At 48.7% G+C, this 14,461-nt stretch overlaps 1 protein-coding gene across 1 annotated transcript in view; it reads left to right on the forward strand.

The window, feature by feature from the left end:
• PARG (poly(ADP-ribose) glycohydrolase) overlaps nt 1-14,461 on the forward strand; it is a 42,987-nt gene that overhangs the window by 11,386 nt on the left and 17,140 nt on the right. Inside the window, 2 exon segments of the mRNA XM_087932135.1 lie at nt 5,165-5,257; nt 7,426-7,583. Of these exon segments, the coding sequence (XP_087788261.1) occupies nt 5,165-5,257; nt 7,426-7,583 (251 nt within the window).

A 14,461-nucleotide genomic window follows, 5' to 3' on the forward strand; every position in this document is an offset into this window, starting at 1 on the left:
AGGAGGTGGTCCAGATTAGTCTCAGAGCATAAACACCATCAGCAGAGAGTTGATTCCAGGAGCGTATTTAGGCAGAGCATCCAACTCTGGGTGTTTTCTATCCCCTGGCTTTCAACCATAAAAATATGAAAGGATTGGGGATTTGATAGCAATGAAATCGACCAGATCAATGAAGGCAACGCCACTAATCAAGGAGAGACGCAAGCTGGAGCTAAGGAGGAATTTCCCTGTCTGAGCAGGGAGGTTAAACTGGCCAGACCCAAATCCTGCAGCCGTTCTTCACACACGTTTTAGTCTCCGGGCCCTTGATCTCCCTTAGTTGGTCTTCTGCGCCCTTTGCCCAAAGTCTCAACCTCTTCTCTGTAGTATGGTGACCCAACGTCGGCTACAGTATTCCAGGAGTGGCCTTACTAAGGCTTTGTAAAGCGGCACTAATACTCCACGTGATGTTGATTCTGTGCCTCTGTTTATACAAGCCAGTATTGTATTGGCTTTTTTGGTGGAGCCGGGCTGCTACACTTGGCTGGCTCATATTCAAGAGAACATCCGTTAAAACCCCAAGGTCCCTTTCACAGGGACTGTGTTGGAGAAGTAAAAACAGAAGAGGAGAGAGAGAGATTATGCGAGGAAACCGGAGCTGTTTTCTTGTGATGGCTTACGTTTTGCCCATCCCATTAATTAATGTTTCCTGCTTGTCGAGTCTTGATTTTTATGCACCGCTTGTTCTATCGCAGCTCACAACTCAGTCAGTTTGGAACTTCCAGGCAAGATTTTGAGTTACAATTCCGGTTTACTTTTGCTGTTAGTTACAGTTCCGGTTATTTTGCTTGGCTGTTCACCTCATTAGTGTGAGCTTAGGCTATTGGGCTCTTTAGTTTTTCTTTCAATTATTTCATTAATTAACAAGTTAGCAGGGGCTGCTCTCTGCAGGAGATTCTTGCTGTGTTGAAAATGACAAACTTTTGGGGACAGCCATGACCTGGGTGACTGAGAATCTCCAGAGACAATAAGTCCCCGTCTCTTTTCCAGTCCTTTCTAGCTGCTGGCCCTTCAGAGGTGTACAAAAATGCCACCTTTCTGATTTTTTTTTGCCCATCTTCTGATGTCTTGATCCACACAAAGCCCCTGCGTTGTTTTGAGACATAACTAAGATACCCTGAATTTCATTTAAAGAGACTGTGTGTAAGAAGAAGACAGAGCAGCAGCTCCCTCGTTTTTTTCCCCCCTTAATTTTCAAAAATCCGACAGAAGAGGGAGCCCTTGCCTTGCTCAGAGAATTTTGTTCCCCAGTGCTACTTGCGAAAGGTTAAATCTATTTATTTATTCAACGTATTTATTTATTTATTTATTCAATGTATTAATAAATTAACTTTATCGGTCACCCTTCTTCATCACAGGGTAACTCTAAATTGACAGCATGGTTGAAACGCAAGTCCAAATGTTGTTTTTGGTATCAAGTTTTTTAATTAGTTTATCAAAATATAAAATACAAAGAAAAATGAAAAGAACGGGAATGGAAGGGAGGAAAAAAGAAAAGCAGGAAACGTGTAGGGGAATAGAGAAAGAAACAAAGAAAAGCATTGACATTCCTCTCTTTTTAGTGCGGTAGAATAAGGTAATAACATACAACCTCAACATTTTGTTTTTACGTCATCATCGTCATCATATATACTGGCCGTTTCTCTAAACCAATCCAATCAGCAGAACCTGAAGTCAGGCTTCCATTCCCCGCCCCCCCCAACCTGAAGCAAATAAAGTCCAGGCAGGTGCAGGTGCTTCGTAGATGTTTGGGTGGGGGCCGCGTCCTGAGTGGGAAGCATCCGTTCACTGTGTGCCAGAATCCTCTTTCCACCACCGGTCTGGAGCCAAGGGCAGGTCCTGGGCCGGAGGAAGCTTCTCCTGGATTTCAGCCTCAAGATTTCCTTGAGTTCGTCACCCCTTTTCCGGAGTCTCCGCCAGCCAGAGGTTTGTCCGGGGTGAAAGGCCTCTGCTTGAGAAGGACGCTTCCTGGTGGCACCACGAAGGGATGATGGTGGAGGAGGTGGCCCTGCGTGCCCTGCCCTGCGCTTGGCTTCCATCTCCACCTGGCAGCACCGCTGGGAACAAGGGAAGGGGCTCCATGGGGAAACGAGGCAGGCTCTGCCGGAAACGGCCGTGGGGAGAGAGACCAGGCGGCCCGCTGAGCAGGCTCTGTCAGCAGCACGCCGGCCTCTTCTCCGCCACGGTCCTTGTCCATTCTCTGGAGCCCAGAGAGTCCGCCAGAGGTCCTGGGAGGAGGGAGGCCTCCGTGCCCCATTTCCCCCTCTCCGGCAGGCGGGAAGGCAGGCAGGCGCGCTCTCAGGAGGAGCGGCGTCCTCTGGGCAGCACCACAGGCGGAGGAGGAAGGAGGAGGAGGAGGAGGAGGCACGAAGGCACGACCTGCTTCCTCCCTCCCTCTCTCTGTGCCAGCTGCCTTCCCCTTCTCCGGAAGGCCAAGAATTCCTAGGGAGAGATATGGCCAAGATGCCTGTTGTAATGACCGATTGAGCCTTGGTGGGTGGACAGGCAGCCCTGGACTTTCAACGGTTCGTTTAGTGACTTACGACCATTTTCCATACTTATGACAGTTGCAGCATCCCAGGGGTGGTGGTCACCTGATCAAAACCCCCCAAAACTGGGCAGCTGACTCGTATTTATGACGGTCGCAGGCTGTTTGCCGGGGGGGAGGGGCACGTGGTCCCCTTTTGCGACCTTCTGGCAGGCAGAGTCCCTGGGGGTGGGGGAACCAGATTCCCTTGTGACCGACTGCAGGAATTCGCTTAACAACTGCAGCAAGCAAGGTTGCGAAATGGGGCAAAACTCACTCAACAACCGTCTCACTTAGCAACAGAAATGTTGGGGGGCTCAATTGTGGTCAAAAGTCGGAGACTAACCTGTATTTAAAAACAAAGTGTAGCCTTCCCATTTTAACCGCCTTGTGGAACCCCTGAAGTTCCCTGGGGAACCTGGCCGACTTGGGGAAGGGACCCGCCTGGAGGAAGAGCAGCCATCTTGCTGGCTGCTTGGCTTGGCGTTTTAGGAAGGCCTGAGACGAACCCCAAAGACAGGCCCACGGTCGCGCAGTTGGTGAACGGCGCCGGCTGTGCTGTTTTTTCAGGGAAAGATGGAAATTGAGCAAGGAGCTCTGCACGGGCTCCTCAGCGCTCTTTTGAAAAGCAGCAAAAACCTTCCCTTTCGCGCCACGTAAGAAAGAGAGGACCTTGGTATTGCTCGGTCTCTATTTCAAACGACGGAAGGCATTAAAAGGCAGCCTCACACGTCAAGCGCGATGCACCTGAGAGATCGTTGTCATCCTGGATTGGCAGGAGAAATATTTTACCTTCCGGAAAGAGAAATTAGAGAGAGCCACATTAATTTGCTCACATCTAAGCTGTCCTTTTCTTTTCTTTCCTTTTCTTTTCCGAGTGTCAGGTTATGAGTCTGATAAATGTCAAATGTTCCCTTTCACTGCTTTCTAATGAGGCTCTTCTCTGTATTCTCCAATATAATAACTCTTTCGGTGCTTCGCTCGGAGACAACTTCATACACTCGGTTTGCGTTTTTCTAATCAAAATTTATTTTAAGATAGGGAAGGTCTTTCGGCATTCTCTTTTCCTGGTGGATTCATTTTATGTCGTAGCTCAAAAAAAAAAAAAAAAAGAGCGTGGAAAGAGCTTATGGCTAGTCCTCGCTTAACGAACACTTATTCAGCCCCCACTTAATAAACCGCTAATGGATCCGCTTGACGGGAGCAGACAAGGCAGGCGCCCAGGCCTATGACATCACGTGTTAGGACCCTGTTGCTTAACCCCACGTTTTGCGGTCCCGTTGACTGCCAACAAAAATGCATTTATTTCTGGGCTAATAAAGAGCTTGCCAGTTTGTGCCGTTGCTTACTGCTAATAGATGGACGAAACCTCAACTTTTTTTTTTTTTTAAAGAAAGGAAAAATTGCTTGAAAAGAAACCGGGCGGAGGCGGTACGGTTCAAGTCTTTGCTGCTTTGGGTCTATTTATTCTCCGCCTCAGGAAAAAGAGAGAAGAGCTGACAGACGTAACAAGGCCCAGTGCCATAATCTGTCATCCGGTGAGGGAGGTTATGGGAGACGTGGCCGTTGGAAAAGGCCTCACCTGTCAGTTTTAGAAGAGCCAGGCTGAGAGTAACCATCAGGATCTGCCACTCTCCTGGATGCTTAGGGTCAAAGGTCGCCTTTTGAATTAATTTTACATGCGCTGGTTTGATGTCACTTCCCAAAATCAAGGTTCAGCCTGTGACACTTGACACACATCACAATTTGGAAAGGCAGAGCAAGGTGGGAGGAAAGAGGGCGGGCAGGTGAGAGGAACCCTTGGCGGCCCTCCATGCATGCAACGGAGAAAAGGGGAGCCTCTTTCCAGGACGCCCTGGAGGGCCTTTCTTTCCAAATGTGGCCCACCGATTCCCGTGGGGGCTTCATAGCTCAGGGAAGCCCCTTGTGGGAACTTAAGGGACCTGGATTTGATGACGACTGAATTTCTGAGCCCAGAATTTCTGAGCCTCTCAGCGAGGCAGTCGTCCAGCGGTGAGCTTTGCCCCATTCCTCCCCACCGACTCCTTCCGGGGTCCCCTACCCTCCTTAAGCCAGGGACGGGGTCTGGGAAGGGAAGCCGGCTCCCCCACGGACCTTCCCTGGCCAGGAGACTGTAAAAGGGGCAGCCCCTCAGCCCCCCCAGGACACGGCGGCCATCATAAGCACGAGACAGTTGCCGAGTGAGCGCCTGGGTTTGGATCCTGCGCTGGGGGGGGGACGGGGGGGGATGCTGCAACAGCCGCAATTGCGAAGGAGAGTCCTAAGTCATTTCCCCCTCCCCTCCCCCCCCGTGACGTTGCAACTTCTAACGTATCCAAGGGAACGGTTGTAAGTTGAGGGCTAAGGCCGCACCCCGTTCAGCCTGCGCTTGAGGTGCCGCCATAAAAGTCCCTTTGGCGAGGGAGGGAGGGACCCTTTGGAAAACACCAATGGCGCTCTTCCCCCCCCCCCCTGTGTGTGGGCGCGTCCGGACCTCCAGGGAAGGGGGGGGACCTCCTAGATCCCCTCCCAAGAGGCTAAGCGGGGATCCTGATCTGACCTTGGCGCCAGAATCCCTCCTCCTGTGTTTCCCTCCAGGTGCTGGAAGACGCGGAGGCCCAGCATCTTTTCCAGTCCATTCTGCCCGACATGGTGAAGCTGGCGCTCTCCCTGCCCACCCTCTGCACTCAGGTGAGTCCGCAGGGCCTTCTCTCTGGAGCTGGGAGGGGGGGGGGCAGGGCGGGGCGGGGCAGAAGGCAGAACAGGACGATCGAGTCGGGAAGGGACCCCGGATGTCCTCTAGCCCCACCCACCCCCCTGCTCAGGCGGGAGGCCCAGGGTGCCATTTCAGACAGGTGGACGTCCAGTTCCTTCTTAAAGTCCTCCCGTGTCGGAGTCCCCGCAACCTCTGGAGGGAAGCCGTTCCGTGGACTTCATTGTCCTCGCGGTCAGCAAGTTTCTCCTCAGGTCCAGGTTGTGTCTCTCCTGGATGAGGCCGATTCCACACACCCCCCTCCCTCCGGCCCTTCTTTTCCCCGGAATTGGGACGTTCCCAGTTCCAGCAACCGTTCTTCGTCTCTTTTGGCCAGCAGTCCCCTCATCACCTGACCGCTGATTTGCTGCACAGGCAGTCCTCGACTTACGACTCCCAATGGAGCCCCAAATTTCTGTGGTCAAGTCAGTTTTGCCCCATTTTACGACCTGACTTGCCACAGTTGCCAAGTGAATCACTGCCGTGGTAAAAGTTAGTAGCCTGGCTCTGTGAAGTCCCCGGCGACTTTGCTTATCAGGAGGTCCCAGGACACCGCGACCGTCCTAAGTACGAGTCAGTTCCCGAGCTTCTGAATTGGGATCCCGCGCTGAGGGTGCTGCAGTGGCCCCAAGGGAAACAACAGTCGCGTTTCAGTGCCGTCGCCACTTGGAATGGTCGCTAAATGAAACATTGTAAGTCGAGGACTACCCGGGCTGCATGTTGCAGAGGTGGTAAAACAGGCCGATCGCGTGGACCACCAGCCCCCCTACATCCTGCAGCCTCATTTGCAGCAGTCATTAACTGAAGCCTTGCTCACCTGTCAGCATCCTCCAGAACTCCCCCTTTCAGCAGAGCTTAGGAGCCCAGAAGGAGGAGTTTTAACCAGGCACGGCTGGAGTCAGGAGTGCCCACAGGCCCCGCAGGCCCCTCAGGCCTTCCTCCCGGGTTCAGAGATGAGGGCTTCCCACTAAGGAGCCCCCCCCACCCCTTCCCCTTTCTGTGGAGAGAGTCTCGCAGGGCCTTCAGGATTCGGCTCTTGGCCCGCTTCTGCTTCTTAACTGCTCCGCCTGCCTGCAAGTTCCGCACGGCTCCTTCTGGAGGAGCTGCACAAAGAGCCCAGCCTCGGGGGACAGCCGCCCTGTTTGGGGGCTGCTGGCCGTGTCCTTCCTTCCTTCCTTCCTTCCTTCCTTCCTTCCTTCCTTCCTTCCTTCCTTCCTTTCCGTGGAGAAGAATTGCAAAATGAGGAACGCTCCTTTGTGAAGCAACCAGGCGGGAGCGACGATGCCTCGGGTGGAAGCTCCTCGCTTTGCCACTTATCGTCCCCTTCCCCATGGTCCTGCTGAGGGGGTTGGGTTGCTTGGAGTCTCATCCTGGTGGCCCCTTGCCTCCTCCTCCTCCTCCTCCTCCTCCTCCTCCTCCTCCTCCCCCCCTCCTCCTCCTGACAGCTGTTGCGCTGTGATTGCCCCTGATTGCCCTCGGCTGAGCGGCAGGAGGCTCGGCCTGCTGAGCGCAATTCCACCCAATTGCCACCCCTCCCGGCTCCCCCACCCCCCACCCCGGCCTGGCTTCTACCCCCCTCCCCTTTCCTTGGCTTCCAAGCCCCCTCCCCCGTGCTTTGTTTGTCCTCTTGCTGTTATTGATTGGGGCGGCCTGCAGTTTGTCAGCCGAGGCCCTTGTCCCAATCAGCCGGGATAAACAGCTCTCCACTCCGGCCCTGATGCTGATTGAAGGAGCTGACAGCGCCTCCGAATTAGCCGGCCGCAATTTTCTTCTGCCGGAGGCTTCCGGTGTCTCCCCGAGGGACGATGGCGCTTGCTCTCCTTTTTTCCCCCACAAAGGTGACTGGATTTCTTTGGGTTTTGCTTTGCTTCCCCACCCCCCACCCCTTGCAAATGTTTTGCCTCTCACCCGAGAAGAACCGAGGAAGCTTCTTGGCTGAGAAGGGAAACGTTTTCGAGAGGAGAAAGAACGCGCCCCCCTCCCTCCAACCAGCATCCCAGTGGCCCTCTGGAGAAGTGACTTAGGGGCAGCCAAGGCCTGTGGGGGGGGGGAGGGGATGGAGAGCCTCTGCCCCTGGAGGACCCGCCTCGTCTCCTTTCCCTTCCAGCCACTCCCTCTTCTGAAGCAGAAGGCCAGCCACTCGGTCACCCTGTCCCAGGAGCAGGTGGCCAGCCTGCTAGCCAACGCCTTCTTCTGCACCTTCCCTCGGCGCAACGCCCGGGTGAAATCGGAGTACTCCAGCTACCCGGACATCAACTTCAACAGGTAGAGCCCGCCTCCCCTCGGGGAAACGCCCCTCCGCCCTCCGGGACCCTCCGCCTCAAGCGGCTTCCCCGCTTGCTCACGGGGGGGGAGGGAGGGGGGGGCTGGACTTCACCAGAGCGCCCGTTCAGCGGCTCTGCAGAGTTACAACGGGAGGGGGGGGGTTGGGGGTGAGGAGAGAGAGCGAGGCCTAAGAGTGCTTCTCGCCCTGGGCGCCGTTGCATCAACCCCCAGGGACAGGTGATGATCAGAATCCCCCCCCCCCGCTTGGCAACTGGCATGGACTTTACGACGGTCGCGGCCTTCTGGCCCTACACCATCGTCCCCTTTGGTGACCTTCTGACAGTGGAAAAGCTGGATTCACTTTAACGGCCGTGTTCCTGACATAACAATGGTGGCCAGGAAAGGGGGTGGAAGGGGGCCAAACCTGACTTAACCACTATCTTGCTTAGCAACGGAAAGGGTGGGCTCCCTTGTGGTCGTAAGTCGAGGACCGCCTGTGCTGGGGCTGAAGTTCAGGACGCAGCAGGAGTTCCATTCGTACCTGAGTGGCCTTTTCCCATGAGGCCCTTTCTCTGTGTGGCCCTGGTGCTGCCCCGTCCCCGGGAGGCCAACGGGAGCACACACACACACACACACACACACCCCGGGGCATTTCTGAAGGGGTGGGAATACCCTGGATCCAGAGGGCCCCTTGTGCTGATTGCCTAGCTTGCTGCAACCCAGTTACTTTTCTTTTCTTTTTGTAACATCTATATTCTGGGTTGAAATTATGTTCTGCCTCAGGAATAGTTGAACTTGTCTTGAGAATACGGCCTTCCCAATCAGTTAATTTACCTGAGCCAGCCATTAGAATTGCTAATCTTATTCCAAACACACAAACCAAAAAGAACACATTTAATGTACGCTTGTCCCAAAGGGGCTTGTTTTCAAGAGGCAACTGGACTTTCTTTCTTTGAAGGCATTTCCCTTCTCCTCCAAGAAGCTCCTTTGGTTCTGAGTGGATGGTGGGGAACTTGAAGAAGCTTTGTGGAGGAGCGAAACGCCTTCCAAGGAAAAAAAAACGGAAGCAAGTCCAGTTGCCACTGGAAAAGGGAAAACCGAAAACGACCCTCTTGGGTGACTTGAGAGTCTCCATTGGCATTTAATGTCCACCCTGCTTGGGAAGCTTAAACCTTTCACGTTTGTTTGTTTTTTTACTTTGAGGCTCAGTTGTTGTTAAAAATAACCTTTTAAATCGATGGGATAAGAGTCATTTTGGGCAATAAAATGGCAACTTCGAATGGCGCAAAGAGTGATCCCACTGATGATCAGGGCTGCCCCTCCGTCTGATCCAAAGGAGAGACCTGGCCAAGAAAGGGTCCAGAATATGACCTGTTTTGTTTGCCTAAAAGGCTTCTGCCCTCCTTGTTACGGACTCTTGACAGCGACTGATCAGAAGGGTTGGGGGGGGGGGGTGCTGTTTTTGTTTTAAATGCACGTTCTTAGCCGTCCTCGAATTTTACATAGCAGAGCTTGGACTTACTTTTGACTTCCTCTCCTCTATAGCTCCTAGATAGCCAGGCAGGGGTTTGGGGAGATTGTGTTAAGGATGTTTAGTTGGTTTGTGGTTCTCCGGAATTTCTCTTGGATCGAGAATCCCGCAGCGTTTTAAACTAAAGGGCAACGTTTGGAGTTTTTGAGAGGGTGCTAAAGCAGCCGCCCTCTGCGAGTCTTGGGCATTCGCAAAGCAACAATCGCGAAACGTGCCAAAAACACAAATCGGGGGCCCCTTGATAAACAGGTGATATTAGCCCCCTGGGGATGCGTAACGAATAGTTCTGCGAAGCTAAGATTGTGGACACGCAGAAGAAAGACCTTACAAGGCAGACCAAAAACACACAACGCAGACTGGTGCAGCCTTAGGCAGCACACAAGGTGAATCCAAGAGATGTCCCCTTTCCTCCCTCCCTCTTTCCCTCTCACTCATTGCTTATAAAAATGAAATCCTCTTTTGAAGAAGAGTCTTGGCTCGGCGTAGTCCCAGAGCCCCTGGCTTCTCGGTTCCATAAAGAACACGGTGTTCGTATTTGAGAAACGAGGGACAGCTCTAAATAAAAAAATATTATGCAGGGAGGAATCTTAGATGGTAGCGTGATTAAAGCTAGAAGCCGAAGTCGTGGTGAGCCCTGTCCTCTCCTGAATGCCAGCAAAGAAAGCTTGTGAACTTTAAAAACAAAACAAAAAAAATCAAGGCAAGGATAAAGTATGCTAGTTAAGATACATGTAACTGCGTGAAATAGTCTTAAGCAAGGAAATGATTCTGCTGCATGTTATCTTTATCCAGGGGAGTGGAAATCTGATTTTGCAGTAATGCAATTGTCTTTTACCATAAGCATCAATTGGATAATTTTAATGACCATCCATTTTTTCCTCTATTTGAGCTAACCCACTTAGGGAAGAGAGCCATACCATATCATATGTATGAAAACTACCTCCTGGTCACCTCCTGCACATGAATTCGTTTCCAACACCTGAATATGTTCTGGAAGCAGAATGAAGTTGATTTTAAAAAAAAAAAAACTAGCTTGTTTATGAATTCTATATATTATTTCCCCCATGGAAAATTTAAAAACACAACACCAACATTTCTTTGTTGAGCAGCTCAGAGATCAACAATACTTTGGGGTACGTTTGGGACTGAGAAAGTGTCAGCCCCCTCCTTCAGATTGTGTCCGTAAGGCATTTTACACAGCTGCCATAACCACCCATCCATCCTTTTTAAAAACACTGTAAAAATATTGATTCTTGCCACCTTTATAGAGATGGAAAATCTTCATAAATATTCAAGCCACAAAACTAAATTGGCTTTTTGAGGGATGGTGGAAGGCAAATAGTTTTAGGGGAAATTGAAATATATCCAGTATTCATTTTTGGACCAAACATTGCTAATATAAGATGGTACAGCGTAGACTTTGTTTGACTTGCACCTTAATTGCATTTGATGCATTTAAGTAGGATTTAGTCAGAGACTCCATTTGATCATTCAACTGATATAAATATGGCTTTAAAAGTTTTAATTTCACCTTCTTTTGTGCTTCGTCAGCCAAGGGAGGTCTTGCCCAGCAGGTCCACTGACCTCTCAATAGACACTCAACGACACACAGGCCTATAAACAAATGCCGCACTGATTCACGGGGAGAAAAGATTGAGGCCCACCCCAAGAAGCTTGGCCTTGGGTGCAATCTCGGGCACTCTGAAATGTTGGCTAAAAGCCTTCCTGCTAGAAATGAATAAAACATATGGGGGTTAAATATAGCAATGTATGTAAGACCTTGACTAATATTTATTTTCAAATTGAAAATCCTTCTTTCCTTCCCATCCTCCTTTTCTTTTTTCTTCTATTTACAAAAGTTTTTAATGTTTCCACTTTCTGTAGGGGGGGAAAAAGAGCCAGGAAAAATAATATATGTTGGATAGATACCATAGAGGATAGGAACGTGTGATTTTGTCACAAGTGCACAAAATAATTCACCTTGAGATCAAGTAGTTGATTTTTTGGGGGGTGGCGGGTTTAGAGTTGATGTTACACTTGATATTTGGTTGACTGCAATAAATATGGAAAGATATTGCCTGTGAGGTGAAATGGTTGAAATGTGTTCTTTTACTCATAAGCCAGGGGAATCCAAACCTCCAAGCTATTTTCTATGTAAATAAAGAAAATGAAACTCATCCGCTTAATTAAAAGACTCACAGCCGCAACCCAGAATTTGTTTTCCACGGTGCTTTCTGTTTGACATGGTGTGAAGGTGCTTGGAGACTTTCTCGTCAGTAAACTTAAATCTCACTTGAGGAAAATTCTCTTTTCCTAGAACTTTGAGGGAAAAAAGTAAAATACAAACATTCCTTATATGCTCAGCTGACTAAGTAAAGTATCCAATTCTCTATGGAAGATGCTAAAGATTTTGAGAAAATGAAAAAGTAGTACAACTGTGTAATGGCAAGGCGCAAATAGATTTTGTAGGACTGATATGGGCACCTTTTAAATACATTTAATAGATGAAAAAAGGCAAATTGGAAAATAAACTTTAATTTAATATGAGATTTTTAATCCCCTTCTTTTTCAAGGGAAGGGCTCTGTTTTCCTTAAATACTACTATGTAGATTTTTTTTTTTTCTATAAAGGGGTCTGAAAAATCTTAAAACTATTTCAATTATTAAAATTGCTACAAATAAAAGTGTATTACACGGCACAACCTGCGGCAACTGGAATGAAGTAAAAAAAAGAAAAAGACCTTTTAAAAAAAAAATTTATTGAAGGAAAGTAGTAAAATTTAAAGATGCCCAAAGTCACCACTTTCCTTCATGAGCAGCCATTTTGCACATCCAACCTGTCATCGGATGCTTATATCAAGACTTCTAAAAAAGTGGATCGGAATATAATCCTCCTCTCAGAATGAATCTCTCCAGGTTTGCTAGGAAACTAAAAATGACGTTCATGGTAAGAACCCTTGCGGCATTGCCCTGTGAGGAGCAGAAAGACCCCCCACACACAAATACACCCCGATAATGCTCAAATTACATTATTGGTTGAATCTCAGACGCTGAATAACAGAAGCCAACACTACGATAAGCTTTGCCTTTTACTTATATTGCTTTATAATTAGGTCAACGTCTACAAAATTCCTGCCCAAATGTTCCATTAGCAAATGGATTATCTTGAAGTCTGATCAACAAAGTGCTTTTGAGTCCTTCCTGCAAATCTTGAGCCGAGTTAAATAAAAACGTGAAGAGCAAGATGAAGTGCCACCGAAGACCGAAGTCTTGCGGCGTCAGGAATTCTCTCACAGTTCCACTGTCAGCAACATCTGGGTGCTACAGAAAACATCTGGGACATTTAAGCCTAAAGAACAAATCTCCAGAAACCTGTGAGATGCACCACTGTGACTTCACTGCTGCTTTTCTTCTTAGTTGGTACCATGCCTGTTGCTGCTCCAGCCAGAATCAACATAGCAGGCGTCATTAGGAGCAGTAGCATCCACTGTTTTGCTGAGGTGGCCAATTTTGCTGCTAAGGCCTGGTTCTTCGTAACCTGAGAAGTTGAAGATCTTTTTCATAGGATTGACCTTTTTCACATGGGACTTTTCAGGTCTTCCAGGTTATAAGTACTGCTACTTCATTCATCGCAGTCTGATAGGACAGCCATGTTAACAGGTACAGCAGTAGCAAACTCATTCTTTCCTACTTCACAGGCACTTACCTGTATCTGTAAGCCATATACACTGTAAGCCACCACAGCATCTCCAGCGAATCTCCAGGTTGACTCTAGGTCTTCCGCCATCTTAGGAATTTCCAGACTTAGCGTGGGTGTGTTCTTCACCGTTACAACTGAAGTTAATGACAAGTGAGAAAGTGTCTCTCTCTTCGCCCTGGTATTGGACTGCGCCTGGAAAACTCTGCCCGGTTCTGGTCACCGCAGTACAAAGTAAGGGTGCTGAGGAGAACATCAGAGGAGTAAGGAACTCCGAAGCTAAATCCTATGAAGAGCAATTACAGGAAGCTGGCATGTCTAGTTTGAAGAAGAGAAGGATGAGGAGAGGCACGATAGCAGCCTCCCAATACCTGAAGGGCTCTCACAGGGGAGAGAGAGCAGAGGCCTCGCCAGCATCTGAGCACGAGGCAAGAAGCAATAGGTGGAAGCTTCACAGTGAAGGATCCAAAATTTAAACTTGGGAGGAATTTCCTGGCTTTCAGAGCTATTAATCAATGGAACTAGCCTCCTTCCCCGCCACCTAAAGCTGCGGGGAGGGCTCCATCTCTGGAGCTTTTCAAGAAAGGCCTGGACAGCCATTGGTCCAGGGTGGCTTGTGGATTCCTGCCCTGGATGTGGGTTGGATTAGGAAACCTCCCAAGTCTCATCTGTGAAAGCATTATTTCAACCACTTTTTTTTTTTTTGCCTTCCTATTTTGAAAGCTCGAAATTTGATCCAAAGGTGTTTTTCTTCTGTTCAAGAGGCAATTGGGCTTCCTTTGTTTTTCCTTGGAGACAATTTCACTTCTTATGCAAGAAGTGTCTCCAGTTCTCAAGAAGCTGCTTCTCCTCCTCCTCACCGAAGAAGCTTCTTGGGTGAAACAAAGGACATTGTCCAGTTGCCTCTTGAAACAATAAAGCACCTTGGGGGCAGCCCCGACTTGGATGACGGAGAATCTCCACAGACCTGTCGAAATCTGACTTTGTTTTTTCCTTAAAATCTAGTGTTCTTTTCTACCCAACAGAATTAGGGAGATGCTACCCTTAGAGTGCCACTATCCCTTCCTACTCCACATTTCAAGAGTGGGTTTGAGAAGTGAAAGTGGGCGCCCCAATCTCTTTTGCTACTACCTCTGGCCTCTATTAGCGAAGAGTCTTTTAAGAGGCATCCTTCTTCCGCTTCTCAAGCCATCACCGTTTCTCCTTCCAGGCAAATTGCATTTATACGTCGGCCATTGCAATGCATTTCGTTTTGTGTGAAATCAAATCAAGTCACGTTAAGTTCAGATGGCTGGAAGGCAGTTTAAAACATGCTGGATATAAAAGCATGTGCTGTCTTAATGGCTAAAAATAGTTATGTTTACAGGTGTTCCAGAATTTTATGAGGGTATTTCTTTTCCTCTAAGCTTTGAAATGCAACAAGGAAACGTGTTTTCTTGCACAGTGAAATGGCTGAAGGACAAAATCTCTTTTCTTTTTTTAATCAGAAAAATAAAATCATTGAAGGAACCTAGCTTAGTATCGATATATTCAAGGGGGATATTTTGAAATGCTTATTGCCAAAATCAATATAATTTAATGTATTTTATTTTATTTTATTTTATTATATTTTATTTTATTATATTATTATATTATTTATATTATATTATAT

This window comes from Pseudonaja textilis, chromosome 4, assembly GCF_049901715.1.
Source record: "Pseudonaja textilis isolate UNSWEBS1 chromosome 4, rPseTex1.2, whole genome shotgun sequence".
In the NCBI taxonomy this organism is placed as follows: Eukaryota; Metazoa; Chordata; class Lepidosauria; order Squamata; family Elapidae; genus Pseudonaja; species Pseudonaja textilis.